Source organism: Balaenoptera borealis (assembly GCF_965194805.1).
Source record: "Balaenoptera borealis genome assembly, chromosome: 8".
Classification (NCBI taxonomy): domain Eukaryota; kingdom Metazoa; phylum Chordata; class Mammalia; order Artiodactyla; family Balaenopteridae; genus Balaenoptera; species Balaenoptera borealis.
This window is the reverse complement of record NC_138865.1, coordinates 83,815,226-83,839,432: the sequence shown is the minus strand read 5'-3', so window position 1 is coordinate 83,839,432 and position 24,207 is coordinate 83,815,226. Positions and strand designations below refer to the sequence as shown.

Here is a 24,207-nt window from a genome sequence, read left to right as displayed (position 1 = left end):
ATTGAGACAGGTGGGAAGGAGGTCTTCTTCCGCTGTCTCGCTCTAGACCTTATCTTGAGAGCTAGACTGCTTTGGCGGTACTTCTGCTCCCCAGGGTTCTGACTCCAGTTTGAATGAACTTGCTATATAAATGTACCCTGATATGCCGTAATTGAATAAGTGTACGGAGAGGTTTGCAATCCCACCAGGTTAAATGATTACGTAGCCTTAAACCACGTAGATTTTCCAACTCAATTAAACTACCCATTATCTCGTAAGTGACCAATAAAGCGTGTGATTATGTCTTACTTTGCAAGTGGGATTAATATCTGCTGTTTATCTCAAGATAAATATTGCTGACATAGCCTGGGAAAGCAATTTTATGCCCTCAAGAGTGAGGCACTGGAGGACTCAGATGTTGGGTATGAAGTTTTATCTTTCTGAACTGATTATGAAATATACTAAACATTTATATCGCTTTGTCTTTATAGACTGAAATCGCCAAGAGATTGAATACGATTTGTGCACAAGTCATCCCATTTCTGTCTCAGGAAGTAAGTAAAACTGTTCAGCTGTTAAAGTGCAATTATGTTGCTTCTCTGTTTGCAAATTAGCTAGTTTTAAGATGTTAATTTTATCACGAGGAACAAGTGTGAAGAACATCTGTTACAGCTGAAGTGTGTAAACCCCCTGCTGTTCCATCTAACAGATCTGAGGGGACACTGTAGAAGTGGTGACAATAGCTCAACCTGAAATTAATTTTTTTCTGTGGAAAACTGCAAAACGACTATCAAGCATAAAGCTTTTCTTTCCTCAGAGGAGTAGTATAAATAAGCTTGATGGCTACTGATGATTCACGTGTCCTTTCTCTAGAGAGCTTTTCTTTTACTGCATTTTAAAAATGGTTCCATCAGGGTTGACTTGACCACGGGAGCAGGTATTTCATTTGTCCTTGTACATCAGGGCAGGTTGACTAAATGCTGTCCATGGAGGGAGTGGATGCCAGTGCTATTAAGGATAAGACCATTCATGTTACCTGTTCATGTTACTTTAGCTTATGGAGTTATATACATATATAAGCCATTTTATTAAGTTACAAAGTAATAGAAGTTCACCCTTAATATTTGAGAGGGAAAGGCTCTTTATGTGAGTAATCTATGACTCAAAACCAGTAATGTTTTAGTTTTGCCTTTACTTTTGGATACAAGCTAATAAATGCAAAACTGTTTTAAGTGTGTGCAGGATGCTTATATCTTGAGACAGTGAAAAACTTATGGGCCTTGGAGCTGGAATACTGAGTGTTTGTTCTCACTGGCATCTACTTTTCCATGCTGGGTAGCACCATCTCTGCTGTTATTATGGCAGCCTTTTCCAGCATAGCATATACTCGATGTTACAGTTTAGATTTGTTGGCCTTCTTCTTTTTTTTTTTTAATTTATTTTTGGCTGCGTTGGGTCTTCCTCGCTGCGCTCGGGCTTTCTCTAGTTGCGGCGAGCGGGGGCTAGTCTTTGTTGCGGAGCACGGGCTTCTCATTGCAGTGGCTTATCTTGTTGCGGAGCATGGGCTCTAGGCGTGCGGGCTTCAGTAGTTGTGGCTCGTGGGCTTAGTTGCACTGTGGCTTGTGGGATCTTCCCGGACCAGGGCTCGAACCCGAGTCCCCTGCATTGGTAGGTGGATTTTTTTTTTTTAATTTTTATTTATTTATTCATTTATTTATTTATTTATTTTTGGCTGTGTCGGGCCTTCGTTTCTGTTTGAGGGCTTTCTCTAGTTGCGGCGAGCAGGGGCCACTCTTCATCGCAGTGCGCGGGCCTCTCACCGTCGCGGCCTCTCTTGTTGCGGAGCACAGGCTACAGACGCGCAGGCTCAGTAGTTGTGGCTCACGGGCCTAGTTGCTCCGTGGCATGTGGGATCTTCCCAGACCAGGGCTAGAACCCGTGTCCCCTCCATTGGCAGGCAGATTCTCAACCACTGCGCCACCAGGGAAGCCCGGTAGGTGGATTTTAACCACTGCACCACCAGGGAGGTCCCCTGTTGGCCTTTTGAAGCCTGTTGTTCATTAGATTTTAGTAATCCTGGTCTCTGCTACAGTTTCCTTTCTCCCAAAGAGACCTGTGGCTTTGTTTTTATTTGTGAGTGGAGCTGGGAGGTGCGCAGGCTGTTTCTAGCCTGTGATCTCAGAGTGTGTGGGGGGTGGGGGGCGGGGAGCGGGGTCTTCTTTCCTTTCCCCTGTGGAGGGTGAAACATCTAGGGGCTAAAGGAGGAGAGGAATTCCCAGAGTTTCCAAAACCAACTGGTGGGTTGAGATTTGTTGACCAGAGAAGTGATTGCAGGTTTAATATTTAAATTTTAAGTATCAAAAGGGGTGTTTTTAAATGGCTGTAAACTTTTCCTGCTCAAACTTATCATAGCAAACCCCCTTTGAGAACCAGGGTGATCTTCCAGATCCCATACTGTTTATTTTCTAAGGCCTCACATTACCATTTTTGATGTCCTCCTTTGACTTTCTATCATTCCAAGCCCCAGATTCCCATCAGAAGTTAAGTGGTAACTGGTGTTGGTTAGAAATGAGGGATGCACCACTCTCAGTTTTCCTTTGCTGGTTGTGTGTGTGTTCTGTGGAACAATGTGTGCTCGAGCAAGTTCACATTTAAAGACATATTACACTTCAGTCTGCACCACATGTGGCATTTGTCTTATTGTTGGAAGGTACAGTGAAGGTCTTGGCTGCCTTGCTAACACTTTTCCCTTCTCCTTGTTTTCAAAGCATCAACAGCAGGTGGCCCAGGCTGTCGAACGTGCCAAACAGGTGACCATGGCAGAGCTGAATGCCATCATCGGGGTACGTGGCCTACCAGGTCTACCTCCTACAGTGTGTATAACCAGCTTTCATTTCTTCTTAATTTGTTGGCTTAATATCTATCTATCTATATATAATGTTGTGTCTCTTAATCTTAACCCATTTGATAAGCCGGGGGGCAGGGGGTGGCAGTGTCAGGTATGCTGAGGTGTGTAGGGGAAGAAAGATCAGCATCAGGGAGATGATGGAAACATTTTTAGGAGGGGAAGAAAAAATAAATCTTCTTTGCAATGGAAAAATAGATGTAGTTTACCCTGCTCCCTTAGGTTAAAGCTTTGGCAAGGGTTTTAAATACGTACTTTCCTTACTTCTGTTGTATAAACTTTAGATCCCAGTGAGGTCAAGACGTAGCTCGGCATTATTTCATTTTGTTGTCTTTTGCTTTTTTGCCTTTTGCTTTCCCAGGGTATTAGAACCTATGCATAACTGTTTTGCTTTTCTTGTGCCTCTTTCATGAATTTTTAAGTGGCACCCCAATGAAAAGAAAGCCCTCTTGCTGCTGAAGAAGTGATGATTGTCTTGCCCTAGTGCCCTCTAGCCTTTCACCAGGTTTCTGCTCTCCTGGGTTGAGTTCAGTTAGTGCTCCTTGCTGGCAACTGGTTGTCAATCACAAGTCATTTGCTCTGCATTAATGAGCCTGGTGAACTGTTGGGTCCATCCCCTGCATGAGTTCATCCCCCCGCCCCCTCACTGCAGGATCCAGGACGGTTCTCATGTTTTCTGCCCTTCCAGACTAAGCGAAAGAAGTAGCTGAAATAAGGGACCGTCCTTTCTGATTTTATTCATATGTGAGTGCCTTGAGCGGATTCAAATCACTCATTTATCAATTTATGTTAATTGCTTGTGAGAAGATGCCCTGCTGGTCTTTATAGTTCCCTCAGACACTTTGTAATGATAATTAGACATGCTGCTGTACGGATTAAGAGTGCCATAGTGCAGTGACGGCCACAGACAATGGAACCAGTTAATCCATCAGGGTTTAAAATTACATCCCAACTGGAGATGGAGAAAAAACATAAGAGCCAAGGAGGATTAAAGAATGAGCCTCAGCTTGAAAACTCTCCTTTCATCAGTTTCTCAATTGCAGATCTGCAGTCGGGTTGCCTGTGGTAAGCTATTGGCAGTCAATTAGGTGAAATAAACTGGGAGGGTGACCTTCATTTCCTTTTAATAGCTTTTTCCTCCCTGAAATGGGGAGCTTCAGTGGATTTTCAGCTTAAATTTTATTCAAGCTGCTTTATTACACTTGACAGCTTAGCTCTGCATAAACAATTCTCCCCTCCTCCTCTTCCCCACAGGTCTGGGCTCTGCATCTCTCCCTCTTAGTGTCACATTTTTGACTGTTACTTAGTGGGCTCTCTAATCACATTCAACAAAAAACACAATTACATCTGCATTTGTCTGCTGCCTTCTGTACCCTTTTCTTGTGTAATGAATTGCTTTATTTCAGAGATCAAATCAAATATTCACTGGTACTTTTGCATGTACTGTGTTTGATTAGCAAAGACTAATAGCAAATTGTACTTGTAGCTCGAGCACAGAATTTTTTAGCCCAGATGAATGAGGATGGAAAAGCCTGTTTTGATTAAAGGAAAACATATGCAAAGCAGTTCTCAAGTACCCAGTTACACTTTGTGGAACATGTTTGTTTTCTTGATAGGCTCTAAATTTTTACGTATCATCTCTCAGTGGTAAAACTTTGTACTCTTACATTCTCAAAGGCACTGCCCAATCCTATCCATTAGAAAGGAGGAAATTGTGTTAACCAGATGTTTATAGGTAATACTCATTTTGAGTTGAATCAGAAAATAAAAATAGCAGGTTGTTTTGGAAGGGCAGATGAATCGCTAATTTTATGAATGGCTTTAGTCCAGGAAACATGTTGTTGAGATTATAAAGGCAGATTAGCTCCGATAGCTAGCAACAATAACCCAAATCAGTGAATTGGGCCCAGCACAAGACTTAACGCCAGTTGCAGGTCTTCAGCATACTGGCATGTGCAGCTTTTATAATTGTAATTTTTGGATCAGTATATTAATTTATGTCAGCAGGCTCTTTTAAAGTTTGTAGTGATCAATAATTATCCCACACCATAAGTTTCATGCTGTGGCATATGCTTGATTTTTGCTTGAAAGGAATTGTGCGCGTCCTGGAAAATCGAAGTAGCATAAAATTGGGTTGACAATTCAGCAGACCTTTGCACCCCTTCATTGAACATGCACTGTGTCAGCCTGTCTCCCCAGAGGGGAGGAGGCTCTGGGAGGCTGTCTGTTCCTACAAGCAGCAGCTGCGCGCAGGGTAAATGCAGCCCGGTCTGATAGCAGCTGTCAGTATTGTTCAGGGACCGACTTAGGGTAAAGAACACTGGGAGAGGCCATGCTCTTCGTCTGCATCGACTTTCAAGCTAAGAAAAGAAATAGTAATTTAACGGTTTAGACATCTATTACAAGTGTGAAAGATCATGAAAGAGTACCCTTTAAAATGCAAATGAGCTGAAACATTCTCATTCCCTTTAAGGTACAATCAAGGAGCTTACTGCTTGCTTGACAGGGCTACAGATATTTCTCTTTAGCAAACCTGGAAAAAGTTAAATCTTCTCAAGGACACCAGGCTTCTAGGTAAGCTCAGCTGTGTCCTGGGACTGTGGCTGCTCTTTTAGGAGGACGAGAGAGGTTATAGTTTTTTCCGTTTTTGTAGAGTGAATTAACGGTGCCCATTTCTCACCAGCATAGAAAACTTAGTTCTCATATCTGACGGAAAATACTGAATTTTAAATCTTTTTCACCACAGCACCTGCCTTCAACTTACATAGAGTCCTGGTATTTAAGAAAGATAAGCTTCTTAGATATTTGATACTTGGAGAAACTATTGAGATATTTTTTGTTATACTTTTTTTTAACAGCTTGACTGATGGCGCATTTGGTAATTGGCAGACTAATAACTGCAACCCTACTTTTTGAATTTTTCTTTTTATAAGCTCTTTTGCTATTAAACATGTTATGTTCTTGTAACAATAAAAATGCAGAGATCTTAACAGATACAGAGTTTATTTGGTTTGGCACAAACTCCCTTGTACTTGAGAAAACAAGTTCATTGTGGGAAGGAAACTTATTTATTTGAACCTTGGGTTTTTTTTTTTTTTTCCCCAAACAGCAGGATAGTCTCCACAATTTAATCAGCATTCCTCAAAGATTTTTTTAGTTTGGAATGCTATTAAAAATGCTCAAAACGGGGCTTCCCTGGTGGCGCAGTGGGTAAGAATCCGCCTACCAACGCAGGGGACGTGGGTTCGAGCCCCGGTGTGGGAAGATTCCCATATGCCGCGGAGCAACTGGGCCTGTGCGCCACAGGTGCTGAGCCTGTACTCTAGAGCCCACGTGCCACAACTACTGAAGCCCGCGTGCCTAGAGCCCGTGCTCCACAACGAGAGGCCACCGCAATGGGAGGGCCACGCGCCGCAGCGAAGAGTGTCCCCCGCTTGACGCAACTGAAGCCCATGTGCAGCAACGAAGACCCAATGCAGCCAAAAATAAATAAATAAATTTATAGAAAAAAAAAATGCTCAAAACGAAATAGGTTATCGACTGATGTAACATTTTATTTGTGGGATAGCTAATGGCTACCTGAAGGAAAGGGAAATTGACGGATGGGCTCTTCATATCATTCCCCATTGTAGTATTTGGGGAGTTGGGAACTAAGAGCTCTCTTCTACCTGCTCTGATACTACGTAATTGATTTTAAGTTGCGATTGGGATTCCAGATAATTAGTGTTATCTTTTAATTGGGTTTATATCACATATAATTGGGTTTATATCACGTATAATTAATATAAATCATATAAATATAGATATGGATATATACATACCTGTACACACACAGATTTTTAAAAAATTAATGTGTAATTCACAGGTGAGATGCACAGCTCCTGAGTGTACAGATTGATCACTGGCACATGCACACACCCTGTAGCCCACACTCCTCTCTGGGTGCAGATTGTTCCCACCTCCCCAGGAAGTCCCCTTGTGCTTCTTCTCAGCCAAGTTTTCCCACCCCCCTAAAGAAACATGGTTGCTTTTTGATTAAAAAGTAGAAGAGTAAAAGAATAATTAGCAGAGTGTGGTTTTCTTTATTAAAACAGTTACATAGTTGTATATCTGTTTCTAACCAAGTACCTACTGCCTAACTTCTCAGTGTTTTATGCTCATCCTTCTAAGACCGTCTGTATTGTGTTAACCTGGACAAAGCCTGGGCCTAGGATGAGATGCACTTGGTTGGGACACTTTGCACTGCCACTTTTTATTTTTATTTAAAAAAAATATTTATTTATTTATTTTGTTTTTGGCTGCATTGGCTCTTAGTTGTGGCACCTGGGATCTTTCGTTGCGGGGCGTGGGCTTCTCTCTAGTTGTGGCACGCGGGCTGTCTAGTTGTGACCTGCATGCTCAGTAGTTGCGGCACATGGGCTTAGTTGCCCGGTGGCATGTGGGATCTTAGTTCCCAGACCAGGGATTGAACCTGTGTCCCCTGTATTGGAAGGTGGATTCTTAACCACTGGACCACCAGGGAAGTCCTGGCACTGCCACTTTTTAGCTTTGTGACCTTGTTCAGCCAGTTAACCTCTATCAGCGTCCTTCTACAGGATAATGGATAATACCATTTACCTTGCATGGCTTTTGTGGGGGTAAGACCTTGGCTGGCAGCCTTCAACGAGCATGTGGTGCTGACACCCTGAACTGAGGTTTTGTCTGCCTGGTTTCTCTCAGCACCTGTAGCAGATCTCTGGGTCCAGTTGGCCAAGCTCCTGTGAAGGGGCGATTGCTCCTAGCAGCAGGTCACCTCCTCCTTTGTCTTGTCTGGTGGTTACATGGGTGTTGGTGTTTGAGATTAGACCCAGCCAGATGCTCTGCTCCTGCCATTAAGTTGTCGTGCTTGAATGATTTTTAATAAGGACTCAGAAGTGCAAAAGCACTGCCATTTAACTTTTGACGACCAAACTTATTAAAGTTCAGAACCAGGGGGGAAAGTTAAGTTAGGGGAACAGATGGAGAGGTTTGAGAAGCAAAAATGTGAGGACAAGGCATCATTGGCTTCCTTACTCAACATAAAGAGGAAAGGGCACCAGGCCTTTTGCTGGCTCTGAGAGGTGACGGGGATCCTTGTGATAGAATTGGAAGGAGAGAAGAGTTAGAAGACATGGACAGATGAACAGTTCCCCTACCACAAAATGCCAGATTTCTGATAGCTGCCTTGATGCTGACTGTTGGTTATAAGAAAATTTAAACAATTTCCCATAGCAGTGCTATGAACGTCAGGAACTCAGGGAAATTTGGGGTTAACGTAGGCAACGTTGTTTGTCCTTTCTCATTTATTTGGATGTGATCTGACTTACTTTCCATGGATATAACTTCTGTCAAGGCCTATGGGGCTCAGGTTTGGGGCTCCAGTTACTGGTCATGTGTGTATACTCCTGTTCCATAGGCAAATTTATAGTTCTCTATACTTTAAAACAACTTAGTATGAAATAAAAGAAGTCTAGCGTGGTTTGTGGTGTCTGACTGTGTGTACTTGTGCAGGTGATGGCTGTGAACACAAACTCCTGATGTGTCTGCGGAAGGAGCCTTCCTGTCCTTGAGAGATAGAGTTGTAGACCTAAAGGACTCCCTATTGTTGCAGGAGATGACTGGTTTAAGGATTAGCAAAAATGTTGGATTATTTTTTTCCTCCGGCTGTAGCTTTCAGACATCTATAGGATTGTAGTGTGGGAAGTTTAAGAGGATGAGGTTAGCCTCTTATTCTTATGAGTATGCAGTTAATCCCTGGAAAGCCCATCAATAACCCAGCTGTAAGTTTCTTTATAAAACAAATTCACCCTGAGAGAATAATGCACAGCCTGCTACCAAAGGGAGTAAATAAAATGATGACAACAAACATGGATCTTCCAGCTCTACCAGCTTCTGTTTAGTGACATACCTGCCACTTAAATTCCATCAGTCTAGCCCTTTTATTAATTTTCCAAAGAGATGGCGCAATATCGCAGAGAAGTCTTTTATGCATCCTACCTCTCCTTTAGGTCGAGCTAGTTTGTTTTTTGTTTTTTTTTTTTTTAATTGAGGGTACAACTAGGTATCTCTGACAAATGTAGAGCTTGGCTTCAGTGTCTGGGTTCTAGTGAATTAGGCAGTGTGCTTTTTATTTATTAGGAAACTTACTGAAGCATTGTCTACTTGTTCATTTCCCCATATATTTTCGTATGATTTTTATTTGGATTTCTTAGAAGAAGACATTATAACATTTTCCCTCTTTTCAGAGGAAGGAGAAGAATCTTCCGAATAGAAAGTTGAGCATCTCATTTTAGAAATTAGATCTATGCAGTTTTTTTTAATTGATAGATGACTTAACGCACCGTATCATTCACCCTTTTAAACGCACACAGCTCCGTGGCTTTTAGTATATTCACAGACTTGTACAGCCATCACTACTATCTAATTCTTGAACATTTTCATCACTCCAAAAATAAACCCATATTCATTAGTAGTCAGGCCCCATGCCCCCTCCCCTCAACCCCCTGGCAACCACTAATCTTTCTATCTCTGTGGATTTGCCTGTTCTGAACATTTCATATAAATGGAATCATATGATATGTGGCCTTTTGTGTCTGGCTTATTTCACTTGCATAATGTTTTCAAGGTCTATAGATGTTGTAGCAAGTACTTCAGTCCTTTTTATTGATGAATGATACTCCATTGCATCAGTATGCTGCATTTGTTTATCCAATCAGTTGCTGGTCATTTAGGTTGTTTCCATCTCTTGACTATTATGAATAATGCTGCTGTGAACATTTGTGTACAAGTTTTTGTGTGGACGTGTTTTCTTTTATCTGGTGTTTATATCTAGGAATGGAACTCTGGGGCATATGGTAACTCCATTTAGCTTAAACAACCAAGTGGCTGTACCATTTTACATTCCCCCTAGCAGTGGATGAGAATTCCAGTTTCTCTGCTTCTTCTCCAACACCTGTTATTGTCCATTGTTTTGATTCTGGCCCTCCTAGTGGGTGTGACGCGCTGTCTCTTTTGTGGTTTTGATTTGCATTTCTCTGATGGCTGATGATGCTGAGCATCTTTTCATCGAAACCTTATATGGTTTTTTTTTTTTAAAACATCTTTATTGGAGTATAATTGCTTTACAATGGTGTGTTAGTTTCTGCTTTATAACAAAGTGAATCAGTTATACATATACACATGTTCCCATATCTCTTCCCTCTTGCATCTCCCTCCCTCCCACCCTCCCTATCCCACCCCTCTAGGTGGTCACAAAGCACCGAGCTGATCTCCCTGTGCTATGCGGCTGCTTCCCACTAGCTATCGATTTTACATTTGGTAGTGTATATATGTCCATGCCACTCTCTCACTTTGTCACATCTTACCCCTCCCCCTCCCCATATCCTCAAGTCCATTCTCTAGTAGGTCTGTGTCTTTATTCCCGTCTTGCCACTAGGTTCTGCATGATTTTAGAAGTGGATCTACCTAAGTAAACATGGCTTTTAAAAATCTTATTCTAGTTTAGGTCTTTTAAGTCACGACAGAAACAGACACCCAGGGCAGGTAGGATGAGTAAGTCAGGGGGGTGATGCAGAATGAGTTGGCCTGTGCGGATTAGCTGAAATGCAGAAACAGTAAGACGAGTTTAGATCCTTTTGAGAATTTTAGGCCTTCATCCTGGTGCCTGCCTACGTACAGGCCATCAGTGTTGCTTCTGCATCTCATTTTCTGTGTGCTCCTGCATCGAGATGGAGCCTCTCAGTGGATTTATGTATTTATTTATTTTATTGTCTTCAAGTGGCTTGCGAATTCTTGGCCCCAGCAAGCAGTTTCTGCCTGTTTATCACCCTTGCCCCCTTCACGCGAGAGGCCATCCACATGATGGGAGGTTTTCAGATAACTCCTGTAGTAGTGTCCTTGATGTTTCTCCTGCCACATAGCTCTTCCCCACTTTTCCCACTTGTTTATCATAGCATACCAATTTTCTTTTTCTGCACTCTCCCAAGATAAGAACTGAGTGTTTTAAAGAACAGAGAAATAGCAGAAAATCAAGGAAGAATGACTTGGAGAGAACTGTCAATAAATGCTACTTTTCACTTTTTTTCCCCCCTTTAAAAGTGTTTAAATACCAAGTGCTGTAAATGCCACTTACTGTCACGCTTTTAGCATTAAAGATGCTATTTTGGGGCATGGTTTTAGTTCTGGTTGGGTTCAGTTTGTGATCTGTGTGACATAGTTTTCCCAAAGGTTTTAAAGTGGGTTAAATTTCAGAAATTCAGTGGTTGGTGATAAGGAACTTATTAGCATCTAGTTGGGATGAGAGGGATGTTGGCCTTCGTTTTTATTCTGGTGTCCTTTCCACTTGTATAGGCAGCTCTGGTGATAAACCCTGCGCTACACCTGTTTTAGAAACAAAAATGTAGAAACCACTGCACAGTTATATTAAGGCTCTGAATGTAAACAGCAAAGTCAATTTCATATAGCAACATAATTGACCCAGTCTGCACTGGGTGAAATGTGAATTAAAATTCTAAATGTGTGGCTGTTGTTTGACACGGATGAGGTTATTTTATTCTTTGCGGGTTTTCAGTATCACTGACTCAGTGTTTGGTGTTTGTTTTACTTGTCTCATTCCCAGCCTATTCAAATTGTTTGGGTTAAGAACAAGTACAGTTATCTCCTTATGCCCCAAACTAAACCTTTCCCTAATCACCTTTGAGGCACCAGAACAGTATGTAAAAGTTCCCATTGTAGCTCTTTTCCCAAATTGTTTTGTAAAATGTGAAGTTTCTGTTTGTTTGTTTTGTTTTGAATTGTTAGTGGAGTCAGCATTAGGAAGCAGAGGCTCATTTTTTTTGAGCTGTGGCAAGGTACTCGATGGGGAAGGGACAGTGAAAAGTGAATATTTTAAAGTACTTCTGGTTTTTAAGCAACAATTTGGCAAGTCCTTTGGCATATAAGAACATGGGTTCTAATGTAATGGGACAGAAGTCCAGCTTAGATTGAGACCAGAATTTCTCACCCTCAGCACTGTTGACATTTTGGGCTCATGAATTCTCTGTGCTGGGGGCTGCCCGGTGCATTGTAGGACGTTTAACAGCATCCCCAGCCTCTACCTACTAGATGCCAGCAACACTTCTACTCGTCTTTCCCTCCCAGTTGTGACAACCACAGATGTCTCTGGATGTTGCCAAATGTCCCTGGGGTGGGGAAAGTGGTGCTGAAATTGTTTAAGAGCTACCAGTCTAGATTGATATATATTACCCCAAACCACCATTGTTCATCAGAAATGCCTTTTCTCATAGCTTTGTAAACTGTGTTGCTTATGTGTTCTGTGGTGTATAAATCTATAAGCATTAACTTAAAGAAAATGTTTACTAATGAGTGAAAGCTAATGAATGGGTAGAAGGTTGAATTTTCCCAGCCAGCCTTGCTGTCACGTTGAGAAACATTTTACAGTTTCCCCGATGATTTGGGTAGGTTTGGGTCTATGGAGGACTGATTCATGTAAATTCCCCTAATTGGCAGAGCCATTGGATTTTTTGATGTGTTGCTGGCTATATAGCAATGTCAGGATCTCTTTTCTTGTAGCATATATTTTTAAGTAACATTCATGTTTCTTCCTTTTGCTGAAGGTGATGAGTACTAGTCTGTCCCAGGTAAGCCGTGTTGAGAAAAAAATGTTCTTTAGGACACGTGGGGCAAGTGGGCTGCCCTTTTGGAGTCAGTTGTTTCAATCTCCCGGATGTGGGCCCTCTATTCATTTCAATAAATTTTTTATCTTAGAAATAACACTTATTACTTATTAAGCATCTTCTTCTGAGAGAAGCCAGAACTATCTCTGTTTCAGCTTGATTCTTCTTTATCAGCTTCCTTGGAAGAGAGCTAGAGCAAAAGATACTTTCCTTTTTCAGAGGTAGGGTATTGGAAAGTGGGGACTGGAGAGATGGCACTCGTGAGTCATAAATCTAAGGACAAAGTCCCACCTGTCACTGCTGGTGAGGCTGCATCGTGAAGATGGTTGTATTTCCGGGTAAATGCCCAGTAGTGAATGTGGATTGTCTCTGGGTGTGCAGTATTGCATACCCTCAAGAGTATCGCCTTACCTGGGAAGGGAGAAACGCGAGGTCCTCGGTGGAGAAAGAGATTGCCCTCTTCCTTCCCCTTGCGTGGGAACACTAGGTCTGCAGCTGATTCCTTGTGAACAGGACTGGGCTGCTGGGGTCACAGGAGAAATGCTGTCCTAGGGAATAAAAGCTTTGCCATCATTGTTCTGGCTGTGAGCCCCACGGCAAGCCACTCTTTCATCTGTGAAATGGGAGCCATTGTGCCCGCCCACACTTCCTCCCTCTGGTGTATTCCGAGCTGAGGCCAGATAAGGAAGCTGGAAATATTATCTAGGAGTGCTGCATGGTAGGATAAAGAAGTAGAACGTGAGGCAGCGGTATCCACATTTCTTGGGTCTACAGCATCTTCAGTAGCTGTGATTCATCCTGTCGCTACCTACTTAGTACTCCTTTCATTTTGTGATAGGATTTATGCTTTTTTTAAAAAAAAGGAGGAAGAAGGAGCTTTCAAGATCGCCAAGCTAAGGATGGAAGAACCTAATTGCCTCTAATAATGGGCAGTGAGCTATCTCTTCAAGGGGCCTGGAAAGCTAGAGCAGGCTAGAGGTGGGACTTAGCCATGGCCAGTTAGGCTGTTGGATAGCCCTGTTGAGAGCTATTTGCCTAAAGGTTGAGTTTAACGTTGCAGGTCTGTTTCACAGCTGTGGCAAAGCCCCTTTATTTTATAAGCTTAGTCTTTCTTTTCAATAGTACATCAGAGAACGCTTTCCAGTTCATCTTTCCAAAAACCAACTTGGGCTTGGCAGAAAATCTGCTTCTTTCCAGCATATCCAAATAGCACCCGAGACTGCCTTTGCTCTCACGTAAAAATCACACGTCTGGAGTTGTTTTTTGGTGTCTCCATTTGGGGGGGGGAATTTTAGAGGGGGCCTGGGGATGGGGTGCAGGGAAGGGTGATAGGGTTGGTATCCTCCACCCTATAGTTAAATTCCTTCCCCTCTGCTTAGCCTCTCTCATCTTCTTTAATCAGTGCCGTGCTTAGTTACCCCACTGCGCCCGCTTGTGTATGCATCACTGCCTTTCCCCCCAAGAAGCCGGACGTTGCTTTTACTCTGAGTAATGATAGTAGTCGCTGGTAGGGCAGACCTGTTCCTCATCTTTCTCCGAGCACATTTCTTATGGCAGGTGTCTAGTTCCTAATTAAGCGCTAATGAGCATGCCTAGTGGACCGTGATGCTGCTGCCAGCTCCTTCAGTTTTATGTCCTGCTATTGCCAAGCTCTTAAAAGGTGACGGAGCAAGAATTAGTGTCTTTGGGATGACAGGAAGGTGATTTTATGCATAAAGAAGTTGTTATTATGATCTCAAATGGTGAATGAGTAGTTTATAAATACTTTCCAAGAATACTATTAATGCTGCCTGCTCTGACCTCGCCCGTTTTGCAGTTTCCCTCGCATTAGAACTGTGCTCTCTTCGGAAGGAGTGGAGGTTTAAAGAGAAGGTTGGCTCCTAAAGATTTTTTTAAAAGGTACTAGGAGTGGTTGAAAATTTACTGTAAAATGACACTAGATGCCGATTTCTGGCTTTTAGATGCTGCTTTCTCTTGCTCTTGAGTGCCGGAAGCATGTTTAGGATTCAGTCAAAGATCAAGTGGTCAGGGTGAAAATTGCTGAAGATCTGGTGTGAAGATCTAATATATTCAGTACGTGCAAGGGTGTAATAAATAAAACAAGTAATTGAGTCCCAGGGAAGTGAGCACAAATCAGAATCTTAAGAATTTCCTAACATTACACCTTAGAAATTGAGCTTTAATCGTTTTTGCTGTCTCATCAAAAACGAGTTTTATGTTGGACAGCTGAAGTGTGGCCAGATTTATGGTGCAAGGGCCATGGCTTGGATACTTTTTCGTTTCCTGCAACATATCTTAAATATAATATATGAGAGCAGTGATACTCTAATGTGAACAGGTTTCTAGCTTCTGGAATGGGTTAAGTGATAGAGGCGAAGGCATTTGGGAATGGGGACTTGGTCATCGTGTTTGGAGTCCCACACAGCTGGTGGGAGTGCTTTCCTCAGCAAGGTTCTTGGCCTGAGTCTTGGTGTTTTCCTCTGTGACACGGGAGGGGGGTGGGTTTGGGGCATGGGGCTCAGGAGAAAGGAAGGGATAAACAAAGTTTTGTCTCTAAGGTTCCTTCCATTTGTCACATGCGTGGCTCCCTGAGGGCTCCCTCTGTATGTGGTGGTACCGTGACTAGAGCACAGCCATGAGGGTCCTTCCTACGTTGACTTCACTTCCCTGCCACCTGGTGGGAGAAACTCAATGCCTTGAGCCCTGGCCGTCTGTGAAATGGGAATATCGATACTTCCTCCATTCTGTGAGGGCTTGATGAGCTAAGGGCACACAAGTACATGAGAGATACTAGTTCTTCCTGCTTTCTAAGTTCTGTTAACTAAAGATAATGTTTGGTTTTGTCTCATCCTAACATTGTGGTAAGTTAACGCAAGAATGCTGGGGTGCAATGGAGTCACCTAGTAACTGGTGACTAGTTGAGAATATAGTTACTGTATTATAGGATGCATATCTGCTCCTCCCCTATTTTAACCTTTCTGAAGTCAGAATGAGTCTGAAATCTGTGGCATCTTAGATTCAATGATGCACTGGACTTCATCCTTGGAGGCGCTTAGAGATGGAACTAACCACCGTGTGAGGGCTTACTAACTTATCCAGGTTTGCTAATAATCAATAGCTACACTTTCAGGGGGTGAGTTAGGCCAGAAAGTGACAGTGTCAATCTGAGGATTATGTTTTGGGAAGATTATATGATATCAGATAACTGAGCAGATGAAAGCTTTTGATGGACTGAAAGTGCTAACCACATTTTTTTCTCTCTTTCCTCCCTGTCTCACTCCTTGCTCCCTTCCTCTGTGTGTGTGTGTGTGTCACGTCTGCTCTCTCTCCGGTTGCCACCACCACCGCCACCACTGCCACCTCCTCCCTCTCTCTCCCTCCTCCTCTTCCTCTCTCACCACCACCACCAACAGCAGCAGCAGTTGCAAGCTCAGCATCTTTCTCACGGCCATGGACCTCCAGTGCCCCTCACCCCTCACCCTTCGGGACTTCAGCCTCCTGGAATCCCGCCCCTCGGCGGCAGTGCCGGCCTCCTGGCGCTGTCTAGTGCTCTGAGTGGCCAGTCTCACTTGGCAATTAAAGATGACAAGAAGCACCACGATGCAGAGCACCACAGAGGTGAGAGGCCGGGCAAGCCAGATTAGGACCTTGCCCTAACACTCTTACAGTGCTGCAAAGTTTGTGCACCGCTAAAGAAAGCCCCAACCCATTCAGAGATCAAACAATGAGCTAAGAGGAACTGTCTTGTCGCACAGCTTGGCCACTGAAACACAGTTCACCCTGGAGGTTTTCAGGGTTTAACGTGGGCATCTGTAGATTTCTCCATCTCTTTAGATGGCAGGCATCTTGACATCTTGGCAACTGCCTCATTAATGCCAGTGGCCTGTACCATATTATGGAAAACTGTTAACTGCTTAATTGGGTAATTTTCAAAGAAAGTAATGTTGTTAAATGGGGCGAAATAAGAAGTTAAATTTGAAAGTGAATGTGTTCAAATGAAAGGTTTGATAATTGCATCTGTTACTACTTAGTTTCATAGGCTTCAATTCTAGTATGCATTAAATATTGGGCAAAATTGCACTTGACTAATTTTTGAAAAAAAGTAATTTATTCTGTCAAGAAATTTTTAAAAAATAGGCTTTTGTGTATGGTTAAACTGTAAATCTTATGTTTACAAAATACTGTAATTTTCAGGAAATCACTGTATTAGGAATGTGCAATGACTTATATAAATAAAAGCCATTTTTAAAACTGTTTGGGGCTTGTGTTCTAATTATTCCCCCCTTTTTTTTATTTCTGTTCTTGCCTCTGTGTCTGAACGGGCATGTCTGTGCGTTTCTTGGTAACCTCGGGAGCAGACAGAGAACCGGGCACAGTAAGTACCCTGACGCCTGCTGCACATAAACGCGTTCTCCCCCCTGCAGTGTACCCTCAGCCGCCTTTCTTTAAACACAGGCACAGACACGTATATTCTGCTCTCTCACAGCGACCTGTTGTTTTTCTTTTTCTTTCTTTTTTAAAAAAATATGACTGTTTCCCCCCACCCTTTGTCTTTTATATAAAACTTCCATCAGATGAGAGGGAGGCAAAGCTGTTTGCTGTGATGACTCACTTGAAAATACACTTTGATCCCTATGTGCCCCAGACCCATTTAAAAAATATGTTTATCATTGCACTTCGAGTCCAGGTTTACCTGTAGTTTAAGAGAGTATTCATTTTTATCTTAAGTCAGTTCTACAGGCAAGAGGTCACAATCCGTATGTGAAATTAGTTAGTATTGTGTTATTTCTACCTAAACCATTCATTATCCTCTGCAAATGCATCTTAGTTGCTAGGTTTCCATATCTAGTTTTCTTTTCATAATTGTCCTTGGAGTGTGAACTTGAACTTAACTTTATTTTAGTCCAAAGAACTGAGTGTCTGAGTAAGCTCTCAAAACCAAGGAAATTCAGTGCACGGGGCTCTGTGCTTACCGAGTTCATTTTTTTTCACCAGCCTAAATCTTACCCATTTTTTTAAATAAAGCACGTTTGATCTGTACGCATATCTGCCGGTTACTTGTGGGGAGGCCTGTCTCTAAAATGCGTCTCTTACATGTTGTGGAACAAACAGAATGAGAAATTGGCCCCTTTTCAGCTCAGATAATCTCCAGTTTTTGCCCCCTTCCTTCCTTCCTTCCTTCTTTCTGAACATGGCAGTATTTTGATATCTTCAATCTAAATATTGTTGAAAAATGGGATACTGAACTTTTAAATCACTCTGATACTTTCTTATGAGTTTGGGGGGACGATATGTAAACTTTTTCAGTTTGAAAAGTTTAGGCACCCCTCCACACACACCTTCTGTGTAGAACAGTAGCTATTTTTAAAATTCTCTTTGGGACAGAGCTTTGTTTACTTCATGTGTCAGGATGTATTGGGGGAATGGATAATGGTGAAAGGATGAGGTAGGTAGTTTTGAAATTATTGTCCTGTAAGTTTTCTTTGGAAAATGTTGGGAGGAGAAAAGAGGGGAGAAAAAAATTAGATCTAGGGAATAAAATTACCTACTCCGAAAGTATGGACCTAAGTAAACTGATTTATGGAGGTGACCTTTCTATTTTGCTGTTTCAGTGCCCCTGTAGATTGTTGTCTTTTCTGCCATGTTCATTCAATAGAGTATCAAATTAAAAACCCTAATCCTGGGCCAGAGAATAGAGATGGCAGAAGATGATGTTGGGAATGCCCACGTGCATTAGTCTGCTGCATGTTTTAATCTATTGAATTTATTCTAGGTTTGAGACTTTATTTTTATTTCAACTTTAAATATAATCAGTACTACTGTTCCATGTTAAGTCACGGTATATTTATTGAATGCTTACTATATGTAAGGTAATATAGGAAATATATCTGTAGTGAGGGATGTGTAGGGATATGTAGGTACATGTATCACAAGCCCTTTCTCAAAGAACCAAGGAAAAGCAACAAAAATACTAGAAGATACAAGGCTGCGGAAAGTTTTAGCAAGAGTTCTAGACAGTTGTGGAAGGGATACCATGGTGTATGCCTCTCTGAAATGCCAGTGGCAGGAAAGAGTAGAATTTGCACACTTAAGCTCGTAGAGGCATTTTTCTATAACTCGGTGTGACTGTGTTTCTGAGTATGTCTAATAATCTGTGTGTAATTTTGGCTGGAAGATGTAATCAAGAACTTGATTGGGGAAGTGAGAGTAAGGTGGACGAAGGTTAATGAGTTGTACCCTTAATGAAGTACTAAATCGTTCTTGAATTTCAGGCAGCTGTGGATTGTTTTCAAGTCTAGTTAGTTTAGTTAGTAAGTCCGTGTTGAGTTAGCAATCTGAACTTTTAAGTCCAAATGTGGTAGATACATTGCATAAACCAATCTATAAAATAATATAAAATACATGGTTACTTAATGTGTTATTTGCATGTCTCCTTTTTCACACCAAATTTTTGTCAAGTCTTAATAATAATTTCAAAGAGTATTTCCAGAATAAGTATATATGCTGAGTTTCCTGTGTGATTATTACAGAAAACTCATGGTAATGATAATATAAAATGGAGAAACTACACTAATTTTTAATCTAAAAATTTAATTCAGTCTGTAGAGAGGAAGTAAATTGTTCACTATCCATATAAGTGGGATTTTGCTGCAGTTACATAAAATTAGCTCTCTTCAAACTTTGTGTAAAATTAAATATGAGACTCAGTGGGTAATGAGATGATGTGTACTATTAGCTCCTAAAATATTATAGTACTTATCTGTTTAATAAAGTGGTTTGAATTATGAAGTTGAATTTTACTTGGCAGATAAAGTCAATTCATTGCTCTGTACTGCTGTTTTGTTTGTTCCCTCATTGAGGGGTTAAGAGCAGTGGCTATAGGGCAGCGATTTTCAAACCTCATGGTCTCAATCTTTTACCCTTAAAGTAACTGATGACCCCAGAGAACTATTGTTTATGTGTGTCATATATTTTGAAAATTTTCTGGGTTAGAAATAAAACAGATTTTAAAATCACTTAAACAGATAAAGAGCTACTTGTGTTAACATAAATAACATTTTTAATGAAAAATAACTATTTTCCAAAATTAAAAATTGGAGTGGGAAGAGTGGTTTTGTTTTTTTTTGCATATTTGCAAATGTCTTTAATGCCTGGCCTAAAAGAGGGCAGTTGAATTCTCCTCAGCTTCTGCATTCTTTTTGTTGCCATACATTGTTTTGGTTTAAGTATTGGAAGAAATCTGCCCACAGAGAGACACCCTCAGGGTCCTTGGACCAAACTCTGAGAACGTCTGCCATAAAGAAGACCAGGGAGTTCTAAAAAATTCTAGACTGGCATATAGTCTTATTTTTTTTCCTGCTCTTCTTGCTATGTTGAACAAACATATTTTTTATATCAAGTGCAAAAATCAGGGACTTATGTCAGAGGACATGTGAGTGTGTGTGGATTGTTATCTGTGAGTCTAAAACTGGTTCATACATAGTTTATTTTTAGTGACAGATTATTCCATTTGCTGGTTTAAGGTTTTATGGTAGGAAAACAAATGAACCTTAGTGTAACCTGTTTAATGTAAAACCCAGGAAATAAAGGTGCTAAGAACAGAGAGAAAATACGGACACTATTTTTAAGTTTCTTGTTTCTGAAAGGGATGAATGATAAAGCTAGTAACTTTTGAGAGGTGTATTTTGCTGTTTGGCTGTTTTCTAATTCGCAAACCTTTTTTTTTTTTTTTTTTTTTTTTTAACATAAGCCTATTTACCAGAGTGCTACTACTGAGCAAAAAAATGACCTAACAAAAGCCTTTATTTCTTCAGGAGTAATAAAAACTTTAGATATCCCAATTAATTTAAAGATGAATTGCACTAAATTTTGGCTGAAGGGAATGTCCTTTAAATACGTCTACTTGAAAGACCTGGAGTTAGAGAATTGACAAGGAGTTGTATGGCTTTTAAGAAAAATGATAGAATGGATGTTTAAATACTCATTCATTTAACATATTTATTGACCACTTACTATGTGCCAGGCACTGGCCGAGGCACTGCGTATACTTGCTGTCATTTTGCAGTGATATCTTTTAATGTCAAAGTCAAATTATGTGTTGAACGAAAAGCACTGAAATAATCTAACTCGTGTGATCGTTATTTGGAACATTTGGAAGAGGGAGGAGACTTGAGGGGGCTGTGTGGGAGAGACTCAGAACAGGGACGATCTGTAGACTTAAGGCGGGTTCCTAGTGGACTTCAGAAGGTCCTGAGACCCCTCTAAAAATTGTATGCAGAGTGGGTCAGGGCTCTTACATAATGCTGAGGAGCGATCATAACATTCATTAAATTCTCCAAAGGGGTTCCTGGCCCAGAAAAGTCTAAGCACTTTTCATCTACTTCAGAGTTCAGATTGGTGCGTCACCATCATTTTCTCAATAAGACACCAAGAGTAAGGAGGTTGGGTGTCTTTGGTCATATAGTTAATTAACAGAGGTGGAGATTTAGATCATGTCTTTCTGAGGGACCCTGTTGCCACTCCTATAACATTTCTAAAATTATGTTCACATTTAGAACTTATTTAAAAGTAGTTATGACAGCCATCACTTTATTTAATGTAAGGGGGTGTCTTTATCTTTTTCTTCTCTAGCTGTTGTACTTCACTAGTTTATTGGCAGAGGTAGGACCAGATCCTAGTTACGGACCACCCATCACTTCACTTTTTTCTAAGACGACACTCAGCAATATAGAGAGCAAGGAGGAAATAAGGTGTAAGGCTTGCTTTGGGGAATACTTCACTCTTGGCCTGCTTCTGAAATTTTATTTTTTTTGAATGTCACAGCGTCTCCCAGTGGCTCTTTAGGACCGTGGCACTGTGGGTGTGGGGGGAAAGGGGACAATGATAGAAAGAACATGGGTTTTGGACAAAGGCAGACCCCAGTGGAATTCTGGCTGCACAGGCAAGATTTCTCATCCTTCTATGAAGTGGTGATGGTGGCTCTCTGCAGGGTGAGGGTTTAGGGACCACAAGTGGGAAGTTGTCAGACACACCGTAGCAAGCCTTTCGGAAAGTCCTCCCTGGCTCTACCTGCAGGATAGCCAGACAACAGTAAATGCGTCGTTAGTCACTGTCAGTGTAGTTACTTGTGGTTTCCTTTTTAAAAAATGTGTGAGGCTGTTGTGGAGATGAGGGCTCGCATGACCGGTGGCTATTCCTAATGATTCTTAGTGTGTCGGCATCACAAAACCCATGCCAGCCTCTTAGGAACTTGATCAGTCTCATGACGCTCGAATTCATCAAAGGTAAACAGGGACCAGGAGGAGGTGTTTTCGCCTAAATGTTGTTGACCTGACTTATGTCAAGGGATTGCCTGGAGATAAAGGATAAAACTGAAATGAATCACCTGAAATCTCAATATTAAGGCTCAGTGGAAAACACTAAGTTTTCTTAAGCGGTTGCCTCAGTAGATTTTTCTTTTGGCAGAACTTAAAACCCTGTGCTTAAAAAAATAGATCTTCTGGGAAAACCAGCACCACTTGCCACGAGAAGGGTGACCCCCTGAAGGAAGGAAAGCACTGGCAGCTTCTTGCTTGTCGGGGGTGGCGTGTTCCTGGGCCAGGTGGGGTGTCTGCCCGCTGTGGGGCCGGAGCTTGCCAGGCGGACGTCAGGACCTGTGCGTGACCAGAGAATGTTCAGGTCTTACCTCCCTGAGATCTCATTGAGGATAGGGCATCTGTAAACAAACAGAAAGCAGGTAGAGGCTATTTTCTCCCTCCACAAACTTTTTTAGGCTTCATTTTGTGTTCTGTAATTAGAAACCTTAATGCCCACCCTTTGGAGCAGATTTTGTAAACTGTTATTTTCCTTTTGGCCTGATCGTCATTTTCAGTATTCCCTCTAGGACCCAGTAAGCGATAAACTTTGTGTCTCGGTCTTTCTGATGAGGAGAGATGGGTTAAGTGCCGTCAGATATCCAGATACCACAGTCAAGTCCTGACCCAGTGCTTTCTAGTTTCAGGACCTTTTCTTGCAGTAGAAGCATCTCATCAGGGGCTGGAGAAGGAAGAGCACTTCGAAAACATGCTTCTAGAAAAGGTTTGAAATACAAATTTGATTTTTGCTGTGACCACGGTCCTGATTAGGGGAATGAAGGTGTTACGAGGTCATTTAAAGCTTATTTTTAAACAGTTATATTTGTGGTGAGCTCCAGAGTTTTTATTGGTTTTATTTTGTTTTACCTGGAGGAGGGTGGAAGGGCAAGCCGTGGATGTAAGCGAGTGATGCCGAAGGCGTTTTGTGGTGTAGTACTTCTTCCAGCCCAGATATTCACTGGGTGTGTATGTCGGTGGCTCCGTTTTATCCTGAGTCGCCCATCTGCGTCTGACAGTACCAAGTTCTTAGATCGAGGTGCAAGAACACCCTGTTTTTTTGTTTTTTTCACATACTTTGCCTTTAAACAATATGAAAAATAGACATGCACCCTTTAGGCCTGCTTCACAGCCAGTCTTCCAAGATGTGATTTCCACATTTCCACATGTCTCCACTTGCTTCCACTCTTCACTGTTGACAAGTGGGGATCCATTAATTTTATAGGTTAAAAATGCATTTGTCACACAGAATACGTGAATGACCAACTGGACTGCGGCACGAAGTACCACACAGGGTGATGGCTTAATTGGTACCAGGTGTGGATGAGAAGGCACACAGATGTGATGGGGTGCGTCGTCACCTAATTGTTTTAATGTTCACCGAGAAGTTAATTGTCAGTGTAGAGTGTGCTAGCAAATTAGGTTCCCGCTGCCTTAGTGTAACTGAGGATAAATGAGGTGTCATGAGTTTCCAATCTGTACCTCTGACACAGACACTTTTCCTGTGAGGAGGACACCTTTCCCAAGGGGAATTAGCATGGCAGCTAAAGAAATCCATTGGAATAATGTGCATTATTTTCACATTAGGGAAACCTGTCTTGCTTTTGCTGTCTCCATGAACGGGTTTTCCTTTCACATTTGCTGCTGGTGGCTTCAAGGTTCAGACTTGGTTGGCAGAAGAATTGCTTTGAGGTCTCAGGATAGATGAAGGATACATGAATACTCTTATAAAGGGTTTTGGCCACACTGACAATGTAAACATGCTTTCTTTTATATATTCTGGAGTTTACCTTCCAAGATGCCTCTGTATACATGAACAACCATTCCTGTTAAATTGCCAAAGAAAAGTAAAATTCTTGGAACAAGACTTTAAAGACTATTTTTTATTCATATTAAAGCAGCTGAGTCTCTCTACCTTGGTCTTGAGGGGGTGAGTGTTCAGAGCATGAAATAGAAACATAATTGTCTAGAATGGTCAGAATAAAGGTGGTACAGAGTCCAACTCTTGACATTTTCTTCTGATTCGACTGAATGCTTTTTGAAGTTCAAAAGACTCTTCTACTTACATGGTAAGTTCTTATATGAAGGTATGATTCAATACTTGGGTGTTTGCATGTTTATTTTTACTTTAAGAGAATACACTGTCCACTTCTACCCACTGGGTTCACATGCCACCAACTCTCTAGTTAACATGCGCCCACTCAGCAGGGAACGGTTCTCGTGTGTGTTTTTATAAAACATGGTTCACCTGTTTGGGAAATGGTGCTCTGGATCTGACCAC

The 24,207-nt window shown here is 41.7% G+C and overlaps 1 protein-coding gene across 5 annotated transcripts in view; it reads left to right on the top strand.

Annotated features, from left to right (window-relative positions):
• Positions 1-24,207, top strand: part of LOC309633068 (transducin-like enhancer protein 1) — an 87,618-nt gene that overhangs the window by 27,328 nt on the left and 36,083 nt on the right. For 4 of the 5 annotated variants that reach the window (XM_082401432.1, XM_082401433.1, XM_082401430.1 and 1 more), the window contains exons 5-8: positions 471-533; positions 2,748-2,852; positions 15,990-16,194; positions 16,935-16,951. In XM_082401432.1, the coding sequence (XP_082257558.1) occupies positions 471-533; positions 2,748-2,852; positions 15,990-16,194; positions 16,935-16,951 (390 nt within the window). The remainder of the gene's footprint in view (positions 1-470; positions 534-2,747; positions 2,853-15,989; positions 16,195-16,934; positions 16,952-24,207) is intronic. The other variant, XM_082401431.1, reaches the window with a different exon arrangement.